The sequence below is a fragment of the Rhinolophus ferrumequinum genome, chromosome 6 (assembly GCF_004115265.2).
Source record: "Rhinolophus ferrumequinum isolate MPI-CBG mRhiFer1 chromosome 6, mRhiFer1_v1.p, whole genome shotgun sequence".
NCBI classification, from domain to species: domain Eukaryota; kingdom Metazoa; phylum Chordata; class Mammalia; order Chiroptera; family Rhinolophidae; genus Rhinolophus; species Rhinolophus ferrumequinum.
In genome coordinates this window covers 94,796,475-94,819,230 of record NC_046289.1, presented here as the reverse complement: position 1 = coordinate 94,819,230, position 22,756 = coordinate 94,796,475, and the positions used below count along the sequence as shown (strand labels likewise).

Genomic DNA, 22,756 nt, shown 5'->3' with positions numbered 1-22,756 from the left:
CCATGCTCCTAACTCCGAAGGCTGCCAGTTTGATTCCCACATGGGCCAGTGGGCTCTCAACCACAAGGTTGCCAGTTCAACTCCTCGAGTCCCGCAAGGGATGGTGGGCTGCGCCTCCTGCAAGTAGCAACGGCAACTGGACCTGGAGCTGAGCTGCGCCCTCCACAACTAAGACTGAAAGGACAACAACTTGAAGCTGAATGGCACCCTCCACAACTAAGATTGAAAGGACAACAACTTGACTTGGAAAAAAGGCCTGGAAGTACACACTGTTCCCCAACAAAGTCCTGTTCCCCTTCCCCAATAAAAAAACAAAAAAACAAAAAAATAAACCACCCAACATTCTTTGCTCATAAACATCCATGTTTAAAAAGGTAGGACTAGAATAACATGCCCTCCATATATATATATATATATATATATATATATATATATATATATATATACACATAGAAATTAAATGCATGTTAATGTGGTATTTCAAGTCACTTCGAAAACTGAATTATTTAATATATAATGATAGAATAAATAATTGAGCTGGAGAAAATATTTAGCTAAAGCTACCTCACTATATATATATATATATATATATACACACACACACACACACATATATATATACATATATATACACATATATAAATGTTTCAAATGAAGTAAAAAAACAAATGTAAAAATCTAAATTTTTAAATTTTTTTGAAACAATGTAAAATATTATGATTACAAATAAAATTAAAAAAGAAATCAAATCCTAAAAAATAGAAAGGAAAATAAACAAATGAATCTATGCATCAAGTGGGCAGCATAATTACACAGAGGAGAACTTTTAAAATGATTACAAAACCCAAGATTTGAATGTACATCTCTAATGGTATAGAACATAAAAAAATTAAAGAATTGGAACAAAATTAAAACTGCTTTTAGTAATCATATATTTAGTATTATTGGTATTGTTGTGTGAATTATGGGATAAAGCAAATTAATAATTATGTTGGTGATAGTGAGAACCAGAATTTTCAACATAGAATAAAGGAAATACTAATGTATAAAATCAGTGAAGTTGGGTTAAAAATTTCCTAGTTCTGAAATGTGAAATTGAAGTATCTGTATGAATGCATTTTGTGTTTTATCATTTCTACACTGAAAAAGTACAGAAATAAAAACTCAGCAATGCACTGAAACTGAAGTCTCTAAATACCACTTACCATTAAACAGAAACAGAATTCCTTGGAGAAATGGCTAACTATTGGTTTAGGATAGGAAATATCCAAGATGAGCTTGGAAAACCTTGACACAATGAAAAGCATACAAATTATGAAACTGGTAGAGATCTATCAAAAGGATTCAGGAGCTACCTCAAAGAGGTTCCCACCCAACAAAGATGGAATCATTTGAGCTTCAATAAGAGAAATAACTCCAGGGATTAAAACACAAAATATTTTGAATTCATGGATTCATAACGACAATTTAAAAACTGAACCGATCACTTCGGAGGATGCCAGAAAAATGACTATTTGTTCAACACTGATAAACAAAGGGAAAGAATCAAGCCTTTGCATCTTCTCCTGCATAAATGAATCTAGGCAACAACCATCAATGCTTGCTAACAAAGAGAGATGGCGAGACATAATGTGCCACCTAATGAAAATATTTAACTATAAATAGTTTTGCCCCCCTTCAAAACTAACAACCAACAAAAGAACATGAATCTGATCCGAGATCCTAGACCTAAGCACCAATTTATAGAAAATGTAAGGTATAAGCGAACATGTTAAGGATACCAGAGGGACCCAATCAACACAATGCCGACTGATGGAAATTCTATAGTCAAATGACCTGCTTTCTTCATCAAATAAATTTCAAAACCAAAACAACAACAACAAAAATCAAAAGAGAATCTCCATAATAAAAGCACCTTAAGAGACATCTCAATCAATTATAATGTATAGACCATACCTGGATCTTCTATTGAACAAAGTGTTTTTAAAAATGTATGAGACAAACAGGGAAATTTGAATACTGAATATTAAATATTACATATTTTAAAGCAAAAAAAAATCAATAAATTACACCTTCAAAGCAAAAATATAAGAACTCAGACAACAGAGTTGATGGCCAGAAAATATGAAGAGGTGAAACATAATTGGTAGAAGTTAGGGAAAAAAATGGAAGGGGAAAAAAACCCATGTGGGAAATGAAGATCAAGTTACAAAGAGCAAAAGAGAGAACAAACATCACAGAAAATATGGTAAAGGACCTAGAGAATAGAAACAAGAAAAGCCACCAAAAGAAAAAAAAGAAAAAAGAAAAAAGAAAAACTTTATGAAAAAATGATAAACAGGTAGAGAACAGCTAAAATATTCCTAACCGAAGTTGGAACAGAAGAGTGAAAAACATAATTAACAAAAAGCTGGTGTTGAATGAAAGGAGGGGTAAAGGGAAGAAGAGGATTCAATCTAATTTTGATACTGAGAGAAACAAGAGACATTGTTAAAGAAAAGGAAAGTTAAAGGTCATACATTAAAGTATAAGTATAAGCACTAGAACTATTGAAGGTCCAACACAATGCAGTAAAGCCAAAAAGAGTACAAGTACTGGAAAGGAAGAAGAAATGACATTATTCACAGATACTCTGATTATGTACAAAATTCAAAAAAGTCTATTGCTAAATTATTAGAATTAATAAAAGGATATATATAGTAAGGTTGCTGAACATAAGGCCGATATATACAAAAAATCAATTGTTTCTATATACAAGCAACAAACCAAAAATGAACACATTTAAAGGATAGCATTTAAAACAGCATCAAGAAGAATCAAATATCTAGGAAAATAATCTAATGAAAAGTGTGTATGACTTCTACACAGACACGGTAAAGCATTACTCAGAGAAGAGGTAAAGGCCTAAATAAATAGAGGGATATAGAGGGATATAGTTCCAGTACTGTAAATATGTCAGTTCTCCTTACCTTGAACTCTAGATTCAATGCAATTTCAGTTAAAATTCTAGTAGGTTTTGTGGAAATTAACTAATTCAAAATTTATATGGAGATGCAAAAGCCTAGAAGAGCCAAGATATATTTACAGTAGAAGAACAAATACAGAGGATGCCAAAAAAATGTATACACATTTTAAGAAAGGAAAACTGTATTAAAATTGTAATACTCAACATATACTAATAACAAAAGATGACTACAAGTCATGTGTGTATATTTTTTTGGCACCCCCAGTAGAATAGGTTTACTGACTTGCTAGGTTTATTATAAAAGTATAGAAATTAAGACAATGTAATACTGGTACAAAGGACAAATTGTTCAACAGAATAGAGAAGAGACTTTAGAAACAGACCCTTCCATACACAGACACTTAATTTGTGGCAAAAGTGGCACTGCAAAGCAATGGAGAAAGTATGATCTTTGCAATCAATGCTGCTGGATCAAATGGTTATCCAGCTGGTTATTCAAATGGAAAAATGAAATGTGACCCTTATCTCATATCACACACAAAAAATAATTCCAGGTGGACTGTGGATTTGAAAATGAAGGATAAAATAATACAGCTTTAAAAGATAACTTAGAATAATTATCTTCATGAACTTGGGGAACCAAAAGTTTCTAGGACACAAAAGCACTAATCATAAGGGAAAGATTGACAAATTAGACTACATTAAAATCAGATTACCATTAAGAGAGTAAAGAGCTATATACCCAACAGAAAGGTTTACCCTTATGTACCAACATACATAGAAGAATGTTTATGTTATTTCAAAGAGTCAAAAGGTGGCAATGACCCAAATGTCTGTCAACAGTAGAATGAGTAAATATACAGTAGTATTTCATTTAATAGAATAATATATAGGAAAGAAAACAAACTATAGGTAGACACAACGTCATGGATGAATCTCAAAAATATAATTTGAGTAAAAGAATAACTTATATATAATACAAAACCCCCAATATAATTTAGGGTGCTAGAAATCAAGATAATGGTTTCCTTTAGAAAGGAGTCTGAGTATAGTGGTTAGGAGTGGATATAATGAGGGTTTCTAGAGTGTTGATATTGATAATGTTCTGTTTCTTTATTTGGGTGATTGATACCTAAGTGTGTTCACTTTGTGGTAATTATTTAAGGCGTACACTTACAATTCATACTAGTCTTATAAGAATATTCTGTAAAGCTTCAATATCTAAACTAGTGAAGTATTTATGCATTAACAGATAGACAATCAATGAAATACAATAAAATCCAGAAATAGATTCAAATACCAATGAAAATTTAGTAAACACGTGAAAAGGTGGCATCTGAAATAACTATGTTAGAGACAGGTAGTCATCCAAAACAAGGTAAACCTGGATCCATATATCATAGCATAGGATAAGCCCCAAATGAATCAATCAATGATTTAAATGTAAAAATTAAATGACAAAAGTACTAGAAGAAAATATGTGAGAATTAGGTTCCAGTCTTGGAGTGGAAAAAGCCTTTGCAATCAATACTCAAAAGCAAGAAGACACAAAATAAATTATTGATAAATTTGCCCAAATAACAGCTTTAAAAAGCTGTTTAATACATACAGAACACACTATAAGCAAAGTCAAAAGGCAAGTGACAAACTGGAAAAAAATTTCATATCATAGCACAAACAGTAAAATCTCCTTAAAAATAAATATAGTATAACTCCTAGAAATTGAGATTATAAATGCTAACAACAGAAAATAATTAGCAAAGAACATGACCAAACATTCCAGAGAAAAAGAAATAAAAATTGCCCTTACACATACGAAAATACATTCAAACTCACATACACAAAAGATTTTTAATGAAAATCAAAATAAGACTGAAACATTACCTCTTAACTATCAGGCTGACAAAAAAACAAAAAAAACAAAAGGGGCCCGGTGGCTCAGGTGGCTGGAGCTCCGTGCTCCTAATGCCCAAGGCTGCTGGTTGGATTCCCACATGGGCCAGTGGGCTCTCAACCACAAGGTTGCTGGTTTGACTCCCGCAAGGGATGGTGGGCTCTTCCCCCTGCAACTAACAACGGCAACTGGACCTGGAGCTGAACTGCCCCCTCCAGAACTATGATTAAAAGGACAACTTGACTTAGAAAAAATCCTGGAAATACACACTGTTCCCCAATAAAGTCCTGCCAATAAAGTCCTGTTCCCCTTCCCCAATAAAATCTTTAAAAACAAAAACAAACAAACAAACAAAAACAACCCCACTAAGTTTGCCAGTAAACTCTTGGCAAGACTGTGGGGAAATAAGCATTCCGTTGTTGAGAATGCAAAACAGCACAACTTCTACGGAGGAAAAATTGGCAAAATCTATTGTTATGAGTTGAACTGTACCCTAAAATTCGTATGTTGAAGTCCTAATCCTCAGTATCTCAGAAGGTGACCTTATTTGAAAATAGGGTCTTTACAGAGGCAATCAAGCTAAAATGAGGTCATTAGGGTAGGCCCTGGGGATAGACAAGCACACACAGGGAAAATCCTATATGAAGTTGAAGGCAAAAATCACAGTAGTGCTTCTACAGACCAAGGAACGCCAAAGATTGCCAGCAAATCACCAGAAGTTAGGGGAGAGGCATGAAATAGATTCTTCCTCAAAACTTAAAGAAAGAATCAACCCTGCTGACCTGATCTCAGACTTCTAGCCTCCAGAATTGTGAGACAATACATTTCTGTTGTTTAAGCCACTCAATTTAGGGTATTTTGTTACAGCAGCCCTAGCAAACTAATCCTTTACAAAATTATAAATACATTACCTTTTGACCCAGCAATCTAATTCTACAATTTTATTCAACAGATAGATCTATAATCACATACAGAGGGTGCCAAAAAAAAATGCATACACATTTTAAGAAAGGAAAAAACTATATTAAAATTGTAATACTCAAAAGATGAACACAACAAGTCCCATTTGACTTCTGCAATGACAAGTGGTGCTCAAAGTGGTTACCGTCAGCGTCCAGACATTTCTGATTATGGTGAACTACTGCTTGAACTACTGCTTTGGTCAACTGCAATGTTGACCAAAGTGTCCACTTGTATACATTTTTTTGGCACCCTGTACACATATATGACCTATAATCATACACACACACACACACACACACACACACACACACACACACACAGATAGTCATTAAAGCATAGTTTGTGATAGCAAAGGAACTGAAACAATCTACAGGGTAAAGGTTAAATAAACAATGGTATGTCCATAGAGGAGACTACTATGCAGCCATAAAAAAAAAAAAACCCCAAGAACAAGCTTTGTAACTAGAGATACAGAAAGATGGAAGATGTCCACGGTATGCTGTCAACTAAAAGCAGCAGCAGGGTAGAATACAAGAAGCAGAACAGTGTAGAGAGTACAGATATTTGTGTAAGGAGGAGAAAAGCGGAACACATACGTGTGTATCTGCTTCTATTTCCATAAAGGAACACTGATGGCTTTCAAACTTGGAAACACAGTGGTTTCCAAACTGGTCTGCATCCTGGAATCATCCAAGGAACTTCAAAAAATCATACCCCCAGAGACTGCAATGTAATTAGTCTGGGGTATCACCTGGGCTTTGGAATTTTTTTAAAGATCCCCAGGTGATTCCACAGGCAGACAAGTTTGGGAACCACTACTGTAAGAATACAAAAGGTATTAATAAAAGTATCAATAGAAGTATTTTGTGCATGAGGGAGCAGGGACAGGAATGACAGCAAAAGCTTTCATTATAATATTTTTAAATACGGTTTTGATTGTGAACCATGTGAAAGTACTAACTATTCAGAAAATTCAGTTAAATAATAAACGAACTTTTTAAAAAAAGAAACAAATAGTTGCTTCCACATGTTTATTTTTATGCAGCTCTTATTCAGGGTTTAGAAATGCCATTACCATCAGTGTCAAAACAAGTTTGTAATTATATCTTGAAAAAATTCAGACTCTCAAGTTTTCTCTATTTTGGCCACAAGCTATAATGCTTACTTAAGTGTAGTTAATGATACCGTTTTGCTGCATTACCTGTCTTTATATACCCAGCAAGAAAGTTTATCACGTGGTGTGGGTGGTTTTCCTTCAAAGTTCGTGATTTTTTCCCAAACATAGGTTCCATCTCTTGTTCTCAAATTAACAAAATAAAGCTTTTAAAAGAGGAGAACACCATTAAGAGACAGGACGTTCAAAAATTAAATCTATATCTGAGAGATATGTGATCCAGAAATTAATCTTACTTTTTCTTTTTAAAAGGAAAAAATTTAATTGTACAGTTAATGAAAATGAGACAGTTTTAGAAGCAAAAATGATATGTAAAACACACTGAAATAGATCTTTTCCCATCATGCTCTTGTCCTATGTATATCAACTAAGTATGTAGTTAATTCTGTAGAAGAAAGACATGGGAGAAGAGAAAAGCAAAACTATTGCATTTTTACTCTACCACCTTGTAATCATAAACACAAGATTTTCTACATATATCTTCTTTTTTAAATATTTGTAAATTTGTGAGATGAAGTGACACATTAAATATTACATTTTGCAACACTCCTGAATTGAAAGAAAATATTACTCGATTGCTGTATCCTTTGTCATCATAGCCTCCAAAAACGTACAGCTTTCCATTAAGGCAAGCACCACAACTGCCTGACATGGAGGTAGGGAGTTCTCCTTCCATGAGGTGCATCGTCCTGCAGGAAGAATGATACGGAACTTCATAACTTTCCAGAAAGGCAAATTTAAATTCCCTTTGAACTCCATGAGCCCTTTTAAAACGAAAATTGTCACTGACAATTACAATTAAAATGTAATGGTAGCCAATACTGTAAAAACTCTAAGAGCATCCAAAGTAAACATTTTTCAATCTACTGAAAAAAAATTACAAAATCTTCATGTGTCACCAAAATTGTGAATTAATTAGTAGAACAAAGTCTTTAAGACAGCCTTAGTCTTGAGAGGAATGGTAAAGGACAAAAAGTAGAGAAAGGAAGGGAGCAGGGGAAAGAAAGAGCCAGAGAGAATAAAGCATTGAAAGAAAAAGAAAGGGAGAAAAACCAATGTTGCAGTATGTTCTAAGTATGTCTTAAATTTCCTGTAGTCTATAAAAACATTTATAACACATATTAAAATTGGACATTCTGCAATTCAAAATTACTTACCACAACCCACTATCAATATCATAGGTCCAAATTTCATCATTAGGCAAATATACTTCATTGTCTTCAATAGACTAAAAACATAGAATACATAAAATTATGTTTATCAATTACATAGTAACAATTAAATAGTTCCTTAGGATGGGAGAACTGCAATTAAAACACTGCAAAACACAAAATCATAAACAGGCTCAAAGATTTTTTTTTAATATAAATTAAGATTGACCAAAAGAAAAAAGGAAAAAAGACATATTCTAAGAGAAAGGGGGAAAACAATAAAGGTTTAGAATACAAAAATAGCAGGTCCATGAATCTCAAGAAAAGACTCAAGAGAATTAAACCTGTAAAAGGGATTTTCAGTAAGAGAAAATAGCAAAACAGTAACATTCAGAGTAGAATATTGAAGACAATAAAGCAAGGAAGAAAATGAGTATCAAAAAATATGTTTTATGTGAAGGGAAGGATTTAAGGAAGAAAATTTTTATTAGGTGTAATTAAGAGGACTGTACCAGATACCTTGATTCACTGAACATATTTTTGAGTGCCTACTATGTGCGAGGCATAGTGTTAGGTGTTAATTAAATATAGAATCTAAAGATCAGGATAAATTCAACAAGTCAAAATGGTAACTCAGAAGCTGAATAATCTCTTAAAAAGCTGATGACATAAATAGAATAATACATTCTGACATGATGAAAAGAGAAATGTGAATAGAATAACAATCTTATTTATATTAAGTTTAAAAAAATCTTAGGAATTAAAACAAATCCTTACATAAATCTATCAAAATTTCTTAGAATAATTCAAAAAGAGCCAATTTTTGTTATATCAGATGCCAAATACAGAAAAATGAGACAGATGGCGAAACTCTGATCACACGAGTTCACAGGATAGAAATGATCCAGAGTGTTTTCTTTGCAATGGAGGCCATGAAATCGACTGCCTTCCACTGTCCTGCCTTGCCCTTCGGGAAAATTCAGCCTCAACTGACATCCCATGGTTACGGTATTGCCCCATCCCCAGTGGTCGTCCGTTTCAACAAGACGACATCGATACTGAGACTGCCTAAACACGAGTCTTCCTAGCACTGTGAGACCACACTAACCAGCCAAAAGGTTGGTCAATGCATGCTTCGGACTGATTTATGACCAAAAGGGGGAACTGTGGATGAAAAAAAGGTTCCATGGAAAGTAACCTCACAGGATGAAGTGATCATAAATTCCTAAATGGGCAGGTCGTGGTGGGTAGTCACACCCCACGCCTACTATGACTTCGTTAGTTAACGTCTTATCTTTGTCTTAAGCAAGCCCTGTCCATCGTTCTTGTGCATCTAGGTCAACATACCTTTGAAACACGTCTTTTCAGACTCCTCCTCAAGAATGATCATCCTCAAGGTAGCACATAATCTTAACTAATCTCTAATCCAGTCCCCCACTTGCTTTCTCTGACCTCCATGTAATCGTCCTTACTTTTGCTCCTTAATTCCAAATGCATAAAAGACACTGCAAACTGTTATTCTCCAGAGCATTTGGGATCTTGCTCCTTGGCATATGTCCTCAGTGTGGCCCAAATAAACTCTTGTAAAAATTCAAAAAAAGAAAATAGCCAATTTTAAAAGATATCAGTTTAAGAATTTCTAAGACCGCATGATGCATAAATTGTTAATATGGTTAAGTAGATTTAGCTTATTTTCTTATTACTATGTTTAAGCTTATATTGTTAAGCTTACCATGTTTAGCTTGTATTACTTATTACTACCTTTATAACAGAAATATTATGAAAATGGATTCTGTCATTACTCTGCTTAAGTCCCTTCAATGCTTCCCTACTGCTCTCAGGACAGTCTAGAATTCTTATGACTATACGTACTATTTGGCACTTGCTAGCCATTCAAAGTTCATCTTGCGTTTCACTCATTATGCTGTAGTCCTCTTTCCACTCCTAAACCTCTGCAAGTTCCTTGGTGCAATAGGGCCTTCAGCTATGCTCTTCTCTCCCCTTGGAATGCTGCCCCAGACTTTGCCTGGCTAACTCACTGATTCTTTGGGAATCAGCTTAAACTTCGCTTCTCTCATATCCCAGCATAAGGTTAAGGGATTAAGTTCCCTATTAAATGCTCTCACACAGTCCTGTACTTCCCCTTCGAAGTCCTTTGTGTCACACCCACCCGCCACCACCACTAACCCTTAAGCTTCATGAGTGCACGGATCATTGTTATAATTTGGTTCCCAGAGCCTAGCACAGTGCCTGACGCATAAAAGGCACATGGAACATTTGTTGATTGAGTGAGTGAATGGGTAAGTAATACCTGTTAAACTGACTGCATGGTCACGTCAGCCTGATTAAAAAGAAAAGTCCCTTTCACTAATCTTTAAAAGGAGTGGTACAAAAACACAAATGAAGAACAGAATTGAAAAATTTTAGATCTAGTTCCTTTTCACTTTCTCAGAGATTTCACTCCAAAATTATCCCTTCTTCTCTACATCATCAAGTTTTCCTTCTCTACTAGATCATTCCTAGATATACAAACATGCCTTAATATTACTCTTTAAAAAAAGTATATATATGCTCCAGTATATACATTTAAAAAAATGTATATATATGCTCCAGTATGTAATGGAGCAGAGAAATAGGAATTAGGGGAGATATAGGGGAGTTAACAATAATGGGTAACCTCTCATTCTCTCATCAATTCAGATTAATATGGCTTTTGGGCCCATCATTCCACTAAAATTGTTCTTGTCAAGGTTTCCCTAAAAAAGAGAATTCGTTAACTGATTTATCCAGAAATACAGCCCAAAGAGATGGAACATATATTTTTTAAAAAGTTAAGAGACATGGAGAAAGAGAAGAACTAAGTCTAATCAGAATTACATTAGGGTGTAATAGAATTAGGAAGAGGCAATATTTGAAGAGACAAGGCTGACAGTTTTGCCAAACTGTTGAAAATCATCAATCCTGGAAATCTATGAAGTTCTTACAAGTTCCAAGCAGGATAAATAAATAGAAATCGGGGCGGCCGGTTAGCTCACTTGGTTACAGCGTGGTGCTGATAACACCAAAGTTGCTGGTTCAGTCCCCGCATGGTACAATGCGAGCTGCTGTGTCCTCCTCAAAAAATAACCAAAAAAACAAAAAACAAAAAACTTGTCTTCTTTAAAATGACAAGAAAATAAAATGGTTTTAAAATAAATAGAACTAGACACATCATAGTAGAACTACAGAACATCAAAGAAAAAATATTCTTTACTGCCAGAGAAAAGATAAATCACCTTCAAATGAATCCCAGCTAATGACTGACTGAATTCTCATTAGCAACAACATAAGTAATATTAGCAATTGTGTTTAACGAAAGTAACTGTCAACCTAGAACTCTACTCCCAGTGAAAATATTTTTTAAAAACAAAAGTGAAACAAAGAAATTTTCAGACAAACACAAACTGAGACAGTTAGCCAATAATAGACCCTTATTTAAAGAAAGTCTAATAGCTGTGCTACTTCAGGCGAAAGAAAAATGATCCGAAATTAAAAATCTGAAATGCAACAAGGAATAGTATGACAAGATATAGGTAAATGTGTGGGTAAATTTAAACATTAGAAAAAAGCCTGAACTGACAACACAGATGGATCTTGAGATTACTATGCTAAGCAAAATAAGTCAGACAGGAAAAAGTCAAGAACTGTATGACTTCACTCATATGTAGGATATAAAACTGAAAGCAACAATGGAACAAGACAAACAAACAAACAAAAACTCATAGACACAGACAACAGTTTAGTGGTTACCGGAAGGTAGGTGGGGAGGAGGTAGTAGAAGAGGGTAAAGGGGGTCAAATACATGGTGATGGAAGGAGAACTGACTCTCGGTGGTGAGCACACAACGCAATATATAGATGATGTATTATAGAAATGCACACTTGAAACCTATGTAATTTTACTAACCAATGTCACCCCAATAAACTTAATAAATAAGAAAAAGGGCTAAACTTTTTTTGATACCTAATTGGGTGGAGTGGGGGTGAGACAGGATAGAACTAAGGAAAGGGGTGACCAAACCTAAAACTTTTTAAAGTACTTGAACTCTACAGGAAGAAAGAAAATTATTAATTTTGAACTTTGTGAAGTTCATGTTGAAATAAATAGAGTAACTACTGGATGGCTATAAATAAATCATATGATTTCTACACCAAGAGAAAAAAATGGGAAGAGAACAAAAAGCTCTTCAAACAACCCTCAAAATCAGGAGGAGGAGAAACAGAGAGGGGCAAATATAAAGCACATCTGATGAAAAAATGTATATCAGAATTACATTAAGTGGAAAGAGTAAAACTCACCAGATAAAATATACATAATGTCAGACTGGATAAAAATAAGATACAATGATTCTCAGATAAGAAACACATTTAAAACATAAAGATATACAAAGTTTCCATCAGAAGGTAGAAAAAGACATGCCATGCAAATATTAATCAAAAGAAAGATGATATAGCTGTATGAATATTGGCAAAATAGATTTTAAGGCAAATAACAACTACAGATAAAAAGATCATTACATAATAATAAAATGTTCAATTAACCAGAAAGATATAACCATTCTAAATTCATATACACCCAAAAAAGTAACCTAAAAATACAAACAAAGTAAAAGCTGACAGGACCACAGGGAGACACTAACAAATCTACATCAGAGTAAGAGTTTTTAACACCTATTATAGTAATTGATAGAACAGGGAGGAAAATAATCGGAAAGGATATAGGAGATTTAAACAACACAATGAGCAAGGTTGATAAAGTGGACACATATGAAACACTTCCCCCAACATAAGAACAAAGGGTATATTTGTCTACACACTAGTCCTTAAAGCAAACCTCAACATGTACCAAAGAATGTATAGATCACATTCTCCAAGTACTACACAATTAAGTTAGAAATTAATTAATTAAGTTAGAAAGCTAACTATGAAAGCAGCATTTGTTTAGAAATTTAAAATATTTTGCTAAACAACTTATGGGTCAAATAAAGATAACTGAAAATACACAACATAAGAACTGTAAAATGACAAAATACTGCTTATCAAAACTTGAGGAATACAACTAAAGATTGAAATTACACTAAAATTAAGAACTGTTGGACAGAAGACAATCATCAAGAAAGTACAAAACAAGCTACAAACTGAGAAGACATATTCAATTCAAATAACTATAAAGAAGTCTTAAAAATCAATAAGAAAAAGACAATCTAATAGACAACTGAGCAAAAGACAGAAACCAGCATTTTTACAGAAGAAGAAACACAAATCGTCCATAAAGTTATGAAAAGAGACTCAACTTTATTAGTAATCAGGGAAAGCAAACAAAAATCTCAATCAAGTATCATGTCACACTCACTGGACTGGCAAAAAATTTAAGGCCAGATGGTACCAAATGTTGTCAAAGAAGTGGGGCAAAGAGGAGGCTGATGGGAGTGTAAATTTATATAAATATCTTGGCAACAGTGACAAATCTGGAGATGTGTGTACCAAGTGACAAGTATTCGATTCCTTGGTACATGCCCTAGAGAGTGCATGTGCCCTTGTGCATGTATTAATATAAGAGCCACGTTATAAGAATGCTCACATTGTAGCTTTCTTTATAACACTAAAAAAAGTAGAAGCATTCAAACATTCATCAACAGCGCAATGGGCAAATAAATTGCTGTAAATTTACACAATAGATTATACAGGACACACATTAAAGGAATGAATCCAGGGATGATTTTCAAAATACTTAATAACTGGGGCACAGAAACTGACCAACCAGAATGGACACTAAGTAAAAACAGGTACAGTCATGCTAGTGTATACCAGCTGAATACAAGCAATGTGTGAACCTAAAAAACATAATGTAGACTAAAAGAATTAAGTCATGAAAGAAAATACATGCTATGATTTCAAAACCAAGTAATATATTGTTTAGAAATAGATGCATATGTGGTAAAAGTGTAACAAGAAATCAAGACACCACCTGTGGGGGTGGGAGAGCATGTAATGAGTAAAGGATACACAGGAAGCTTCTAAGATACTGGTTTTAGTTGATTTCTTAATCCGGAAGTAAACATGTTTACCTTTAAATGATACTAATTTTACATATTCTTTTGTATATATATTTCAATTTTAAAAATTAAGAAAATGAAATCTTAAGAAATGAATATTAAGTAATTAAGTAGCTCACAGAATCAGGAAGGCTGAAGACTCATCCTCTAATCTATGTAAGGAGAATCAAGGCCTAAAACCAGGCCTGGTGAGCTAACTGTTGCCGTCCGTCACTGGGGAGCATCACACTACAGCTTGCAGCACCACCGCCTTTATACCAGGGACTTTGATCATCTTACAAATACTACTGCTGGGTAATAATCCTCCTCAGGTCCTTTTAAATCATTACTCCTGAATCTAAATCTAGCCAAGATTCATTTAATAGAGTCCATGCCACTTGCCTACAAGTTAGCTGAAAGGGAGCCTGGAAAAGTGAGTACCTGGCATTCAGTTTCTTTTAATTGGGCACCTACTATGAGCTATACCCAATTCTAGATGTCAGGGATACAATAGTGAACAAAATCTCTATCTTTATAGAATTTACATCCTATAGGGGTAGGTAGGAGGTAATCAGACAACTGAAATGAATACACCAACAAGACTCACTGGGTGGAAGATACCACAAATAGAGACTAAGGTTCAAATACTGGGCAGCTAAAAATAATAAATGTCTTCCACATGACATGCATGGCTTATGCGACCATCTATGAATATACAAAATGGAACTATTAGGTTAAAGAGAATACAAACTTAAGGCTTTTGATATACATTGCTAAATTTCTCAAAAAGTTTACACAAGTTTGTACTGCCATTTCCAGAGTGTGAGTAATTCATTTGCCCATGCTCTTCTCAAAAATTCTCTTTAATATTTGAAAATTGGAGAAGAAAAAGCTCATTGTTATATTCAGCTGGGTTTCTTTGCTTCTCATTATATTTGTATTTCTTCTTTTGTAAATTGCTTGTGCATATCCATTGTTCATTCTTCAATGGAAATTAATTAATCTTTATTTTTACAGGAACTTTGCCTATCATATATGTTGCAAATACCTTCCCCAGTTTATCATTTGCCTTCTCACTTTATTGTGAGAGTAAATGCATTAAAAAGTTACTGTTTAAAAGTCACAGTATTACATTTTTTAAAAGTTTTATCTATCAATCTTTTTTTTATATAGGTTTTCCCAATTGTCTTTTCCCAACTTGAGGTTTTTACAAGAGTCATATATTTTCTTCCGGTTGAATATAGCTTAATTTTTCTACATTTAACTCTTCAATCCTAACATTCCATTATCATTTTCCTCCAGCTATTCCTGGAACATTTATTGAATAAGTGATAGTTTTTCTAGAATTGAAATGCTACCTTTGAAATACGAAATAGTCTGTATGCTTGGTTATTTATTTTCAATTCCATCATACTACCTAAACTTGCATCAGGACCACTGATTTAGTCATTATAGTATTGTGATGTTTTAATATGTGGCAATGTAAGCCTCCCACTTGCATTCTTTTCAAACATTTTCTAAATTGATCCTTTCCCCCTTAAGTCCATATCCAAAGCAAATACGCAGATATTTTCTGTAAGGAAAAGTTTAGGGCAAAATACATTAACATCTATTGTATTATGGAAATAAAACTGTTATTATGATTAAGCCCTAAAAGGAAAGCATATCATCTGCAAACATGATAAAACACTGTGGACAACGACTTAGGACAACTACTCACAATTTTTAAATGTTCTTGGTAGCAGCACCAAAGTCTGTATGAATTTCAGTAATGTGGAAAGGATAGGGAAGAACTAGGAGAAAAGAATATTCTGGCATCAATTAAAATTTACCACTTAATTTTTTTGGCATTGCTACTCTTACCTCTAGAGGTATGGCTGTTTTCAGATACTATAACGTCTTTTAGAATATGTTCGACAATATAGTAATAAGTAATTTAGACAGATATCTGTGGGCCATTTGCAAGTTTTAGGATATATGAGTATATTTGTCAATTTTAAAAAACATGGAAAGCTGTGATTGTCACATACAATCTGGAATCATTTGATCATTATTCTTAAGTACTGACTACTGGATTACCTCCAGATGCCAGGCCTTTCAGCTATCTTCTGTTCAGAAGGATTTGAATACAACATTGTTGGAAGAATTCTACTTTTTCTCATGATATGTCATGTCTTCTTTTATGCCTCCCACGCTCCCTTTCCTTCCAGTTATCCTTAGACATAATTTAACTGTTCATAATCCCTAGAATTTTAAAAGTAGTATATGAAATCTAAATCCGTGTGGTACTTTCCAGGGTGGTTCTTACAGGACACTACTCACTGGATCAATAAGTAATACGAAAAGAAGTAATTTTATTCACTGACTGCCATCTGAAGACCTGGATGGAATCTTATCAATCACACAATTTTCAAGATTAAAATGAGATATAAAAAATTCAGACATTTCATTTATGGGCTCAAATGAAATCTATACCATCCATTACCAGATATGAGATTTCACAGATTACAAGTAAATTTTTTTTTTTTGCTTAACTTTACAATATTAAGAAACAAACAGCAGATAAAGTTTGACACCTGTACATCTCCAAGTGGCAGAGCTCAAAAACAATCAAAATATTTCTTCTGTATAAAACCATCATTATATCTAGACTACTTTTTCATCAAGAAAAATTGGTGGAAATATTAGACATTAAGAAAGCATAATTTCACTTATCATAGAAAAATAGCCTTTGTAAATCCTATATACCTACGTTGGAATCTGCTGTTTTTGAGGTCAAATGGCCCTTCAAGTTACTCATTCTCATTGACTCATCATCCTTATTTTTAAAACGGAGTACGTATTTCTTACCTTACAAGGTATGGCAAGGATTATATAAGATTAGGAATATGAGAGTTCCTAGCACATGCCAGGTATAGTAGGCACTCAAAGCTTAGTTTTAATTTTTCCATCCTGATACTGCAAATTAAAAATAAACACACAAACAACAACAAAAACCAACTTGGATCTGAGAATCATTCAACATAGAGAGTACGTACTTTATTTCAGTGAGTGCTTCAGTTATGTGACATTATGTCACATAACAGTACCGAGACAGTCAGAAAATGCAGGTCCTATTTCTAGTAAAACTTCCAAATGACTCACTTTTTTTTTTCATCTGTGAACTAAAGGTGTTGGCACATATCCCTGAACTGTGTTCTGGCTTTAGAATCCTTGAGTCTATAACCCTATCATTATAGAAACAAAACATACATTCAAACCTCCATTGTAATAAGACATTTTCAGCATACCTTCAATACATTGTTGCTAATGGGTCTATTTTGAGATTTGAAAAAGATTTCATAATTACCCATTTGGCAACAGTGACATTTCCAAATTAACTTGGAGATGTGTGTACCAAGCGATGGAGCACTCCATTCCTTGATATATAAGGCCGAGAGCCAGGGGTGTTCAAACTGTGGCCCGCCGGCCTGCGATCCATTGTTAATTGGCCCACAGCAAATTCCAAAAATATATTTAGTTTACTTAAATAAACCAGGTGAGGCAATACTTCCTTCACCTCCAGTGAGTGGCCCGGCTGTTTGCGTATTTTACTGCATATGGCCCTTGGTGAAAACCGTTGAAAAAAGTTTGGACACCCCTGCCCTAGAGTGTACATACCCTTGGTAAAGGAATGCCACTACAGATTACATAGAAATATTTAAATGCTTCAGTGATTTCGTTATTCTACTTCCAATCGCGTCGTGGCGATAAGGAAATATTTACAAAGTAATACAGCACAGGGTCCTCGGTGTGCTCCTAGGTCTCTGCAAGCACTGAAAGATGTTAATAAATCGCGCAGTAACGGGTTTAGTGTTGGGCAAGCCGGGGTTACTGGACAGCTGCGGGGGTGGGGGAGACCCGAGCGTGAGAAGAGCCCCTGCACAGGGTTTGAAGGCTCTCCTAGTGGAAGCAGCTGCGGGGGGCGCCCAGCCCTTGCGCGGCTGGGCGAGCAGCCCACGGCGGAGCGGCGGGCGGGCGGGCGGACGCTGGGGCCCCGGCCGGGTGTGGGCGGGCGCTCGCCGGCCGCTCGGGCCGCGAGTCCGGGCGGGCTCCCAGCGCGAGTCCGCCCCGTCCCGCCTCTTCCCCTTACCACGTAGCCCCCCCACACGTAGAGGAAGTTTCCGTCCACCACGGCGCAGTGGCCGCTTCGCTCCTCGGCCACGCAAAACAGCTGCGAGTCCTCCATCGCGCTGTCGCTGGACGCAGCCCCTCGGCGCGCCGCAGCCTCGGCCCACAGACCGGCCTGTCCTCCTTCCCGGCTCCTCCACGCACGAACGGAACGCGTCAAGGGTCCAGATTGGTGGGAAGGCGGAACCAGTGCGTCTGCGCGGTCCCACAGCCGGTCCTGAAGCTGAGCCAAGGGTGGCGTTGCCAGTTAGGGATGCTTTGGGTCTGAGGGGAGAGAGAGGTGCCTTGGCTTCTCGGATCCCTGCCTCTGCTCATGTCGTGTCACTTGGGGTTGTATTGTTTTGGTGATACAATCTAACTCTGGGGAAAAGAAAGGGGCGGGACACACTAGAGTGGGAGTAATCAATTTATTTAGCAATATCTAATCAATTTATTTAGCAATATGCAATAGCAAAAGACAAAGGCAATTGATGGAATATGTTAATGTCAGAAGTAAAGGTAGTTAAGACTAAACTATATACATTGATAACAATGTCATGTCAAAGGAGTACACATACATGTAAGTTTAAGAGATCCCAACATATGTTTACTGTTGATCAAAAATCACTTGGCTAAATACACAAATAACATCAGTAAGGAGTATCCAAAAGCAGTAATAAGCTCTATAGGATAGTAATTATTACAGTAGATGCCAAAAGCTCTCCAAACTGGGGGAGAACAACACTGGAAAAGTCATAAATCAAAACCTTGCCACATCTGTAGCTGAGAGAAACTCGGGCATCTCCCACACCGCTGCGTGATAGTTCCTAAGACTGCTGCTGCTGTTGCCATTGTTGTTGTTGTTAGAAGTCAAGGCGTCTTCTGATGCTATAAGCTGCAACCTGCATACAAGTTTTCAAGATGCTAACAGGTTCTCAAGAAGGCTAAACGTGAGGAACAACACTGGAGAGGTTGGGAACCAGCCAGACCTCTCCAGGTTCGCAGCTGGAAGTCAGGACATCCCCTGGTGGTGTAAGCTGCATGTTGCTGCAAAATGGTAGAATGATGAAGAATCACCAGTGACAAATGACCAAATGACAAAACAATAATTATTGCCAACTAAGGTCTGTCTTATATATTTTCTCAGATGTACCTTAGAGCCAAGTTTCTTGTTCCTGCCTCCCCCTCTGGAAATGGCCAGTTCCGAGAGGGTCCAGCAGTTACTGATATAAATACTGCCCATCCAGCCGAAGGGCCAATTCATCTGGATAAGCAACAAGACCAGGCACTGTGCCTGTGACATCATCCTGATATAACTTAGCTACTTCTTCACTACATCTGCTGATGTGAGCGAAACAGACAGAAAACAACATCATCTCATATCTCCCCTACCTGGGAGGATGAGACCAAAGGGGGAATTCTCTCAACCCCTCATCATAGAATTTTTTTTAACCCTAAGCTAACTATCACCTCACAGCAACAGACAGAAAAGTAGCTTTATCTCACATTTCCCCTACTTGGGAGAATGAGACCAAACAGAAAAGCAACTTCATCTTATGTCTTCCCTGCTCAGGAGAATGAGATCAAAGGGGGACCAAAAAACAACCTCATCCCATATCTCTCCTGCTTGGGAAAATGAGACACAGAAAACAACATCTTCTACCTTATATCTTCCCTGCTTGGGAGAAAACAACATCATCTCATATCTACCCTGCTTGGGAGAATGAGACCAAAGGGGGAATTTACTCAACCCCTGATCACAACACAGAAATCACCTCACATGCAGGAACAGATAAAAGCTAATAGACAAAAGCTCACATCAACCAATGAAGGCAAATTTTCCTCAACATCTACCCTACAAGCCTAGAGGCCAACTTCTGTCTGCCGCCTGTTTTAGAAGGGCCAACAAGCAAAGAATGTTTTACATCTTTGAATGGTTGAGAAAAATCAAAAGAATGATATTTCATAACTGCTGAAAGTGACATGAATTCAAATTTCAGCATCTGTACATAAAGTTTTATTGGCACACCCACCCTAATTCAGTTAAGTATTGTCTATGGCCACTTTTACACCACAACCACAGAGTTAAGTAGGAAAAGCTGAGTAGTTGCAACAAAGACCATATAGGCCACAATGTTAAAATTATTTACTATCTGGTCCACTACAAAAAAAGTTGGCTAACCCTTGTTATAAAAATGACATTGCTGAAGTAAAACTAAGGGAGGGCGGGGACAGAGATAATTCTACCTTTGTCTGTAAATGTATTGTCCAGAGCCACCCTTAGAAGAGATTGTGGCTGCCCACTTAGAACAAGTTAATTCATTCACTTATTCGGTATATGAGGTGTGATAAAAAAAAAACCACAGTGAATGCTGCTGCCACATGCCATCCAATGGAAAGGCAGGGATCTTCAATACAGGAAGTGGTGCATGGAAACTTAGTAACAGTGTGTGACAAGTTTCAACTTGTTCAGTGCAGTCAGTCAGGTGTGAGCTACGGTTGAGAGAAGGTGTGTTTTAAAGTGTGTCATAAATCATCCTCCATCATAACAACACTCCATGTCACACTCTCTTCTGGTATATGGCAATTTCTGTCAAATAAAAACAATACGGTGTATCCTCATCCACCTTATTCACCGGATCTGGCTTGATAAGACTTCTGGCTCTTCCCTAAAGTCAAAATGACAATGAAAGGTAAACATTTTGAATAGATTCAGGACATCCAGGCAGCCACGACAGCGCAACTAAAGACACTCACAAAAGGGGACTTCCAGAACTGCTTCGAAAATGGCAAGAATGATGGGATGAGTGTGTTCGAAGTGATAGATTTTGTGGTGGATTTTGAGGGGGATTAATGGCAATGTGTCTTTTACTGTAATACATTTTTTTTAATTTAAACGTTCACCGTATCTTTTGATCACACCTTGTATACAATGCAAGTTTGATACTTGGTTAAGGTGGAGACCTCTGTAGATCCTTTTAAACGTAAGTTTTGCCTTTGTATTATTAGCCAGTAATCTGTAGGGTGATATTTTGGGACTGTGCAAATATCCTGTTCTCTGTAACACTTTTACCTAATGGTTTTAGCATTTTATATCCTTATTTTCTCCACTCTCCTGCCCATAATAACCATTTGTTTCTTTTTTATCTTTCTGGTGGTTAAGCAGATACAGTCAATCTTCATTATTTGTGCATTCTATATTTGTGAATTCACCTACTAAAATTTATTTGCAACTCCCAAATCAATATTGAGAGCTTTCACAGTCATTTGCGAACATTCGCAGAGCACTGAAAAATTTGTTACCACCACACATGTTCCCAGGTGAGTTTGAGTAAGATGACATTCGGCTGTCTTGTTTCGTCTCTCGTACTATAAACAAATGTCTTTTTTGAGGTTCATTTAGTGCCACATTTTCCGCATTTTGTGATTTCTGTTGGTGATCTTGTTTGAAATGGCCTCCAAGCTGAAGTGCTGTCTAGTGTTCCAAAGCACAAGAAGCTGTGATGTACCATAGGGAGAAAATACATGTGTTCGATAAGCTTCCTTCAGACATGAATTATAGTGCTGATGGCCCTGAGTTCAAAGTTAATGAGTCAGTGATATATATTAAAGATGTCTTTAAACAGAAACACACATAAAACAAGGTTACGTATTGATCAGTCGACGAAATGTTATGACGAGAAGCCCACAGAAACCTAACTGTGTTTCCTCTAGGAGCAATGATTGAGTATTCGCTAAATCAGAGTTGGTGAGGACTATATAGAATATAACTACTTCCAATAATGAAAATTGACTGTATGCTCATCTATTTTTATTTCCTTTCTTTTCTTAAAGTTCAAAATTTTTTTGCAGTTATTTTTGTCTTTAGTATACATTTCACTGAAAATATTCAAAAAACCACTTTTCTCTGTGATGTTATGATACCAATTTAATATACAGTTAGATATGCTGGTTCTAGTATGCTTTCAGCTTTGTTTATTTTTTTCTGTCTTTGAATATGTCAAACGTCATGAGTGAACAGTTCAAGTTCTCACTTCCATCCTTATCCCTTCCTGCCCTTTATGCTTAACCATTTTTTTTAGTGTCTTGTGTAACCTTCTAGCAAAAACAAGCATATATATTTCCCCTCCTTTACCAACACTTTGATTTGCTTTTCTTAAGTTAACCATATACCTGGGAGGTACTTCAAAATTGCCCTCACGTTTTATAAGGTTGTCTGTTCACCTTTAAGCATTCCATGGCTTTGTTCAACTCACTGGAGTAAGCTTTTTGAATTGTGGAAGATTAGGAGTCCACTTGCTGGAATCAGATTGAGTTCAAATCTTGGTTCCACCACTGGAAGGTCAAGGGCAGCGATGAGAGTGGTTCAATGATGCACTTGGGATAA

At 36.0% G+C, this 22,756-nt stretch overlaps 1 protein-coding gene across 4 annotated transcripts in view; it reads right to left on the bottom strand.

Annotated features, from left to right (window-relative positions):
• Positions 1 to 18,532, bottom strand: part of KLHDC1 (kelch domain containing 1) — a 50,464-nt gene extending 31,932 nt beyond the window's left edge. The window contains exons 1-5 of one of the 4 annotated variants that reach the window (XM_033109091.1): positions 18,353 to 18,492; positions 15,941 to 16,013; positions 8,154 to 8,224; positions 7,568 to 7,685; positions 7,024 to 7,142 (exon numbers count right to left, since the gene is read on the bottom strand). In XM_033109091.1, the coding sequence (XP_032964982.1) occupies positions 7,024 to 7,142; positions 7,568 to 7,681 (233 nt within the window). In that variant the 5' untranslated portion in view covers positions 7,682 to 7,685; positions 8,154 to 8,224; positions 15,941 to 16,013; positions 18,353 to 18,492. Of the gene's footprint in view, positions 1 to 7,023; positions 7,143 to 7,567; positions 7,686 to 8,153; positions 8,225 to 15,940; positions 16,014 to 18,352 lie in introns of all 4 variants that reach the window. The other 3 variants (XM_033109090.1, XM_033109092.1, XM_033109093.1) reach the window with 3 other exon arrangements.
• Between the last annotated feature and the right edge of the window lie 4,224 nt (positions 18,533 to 22,756).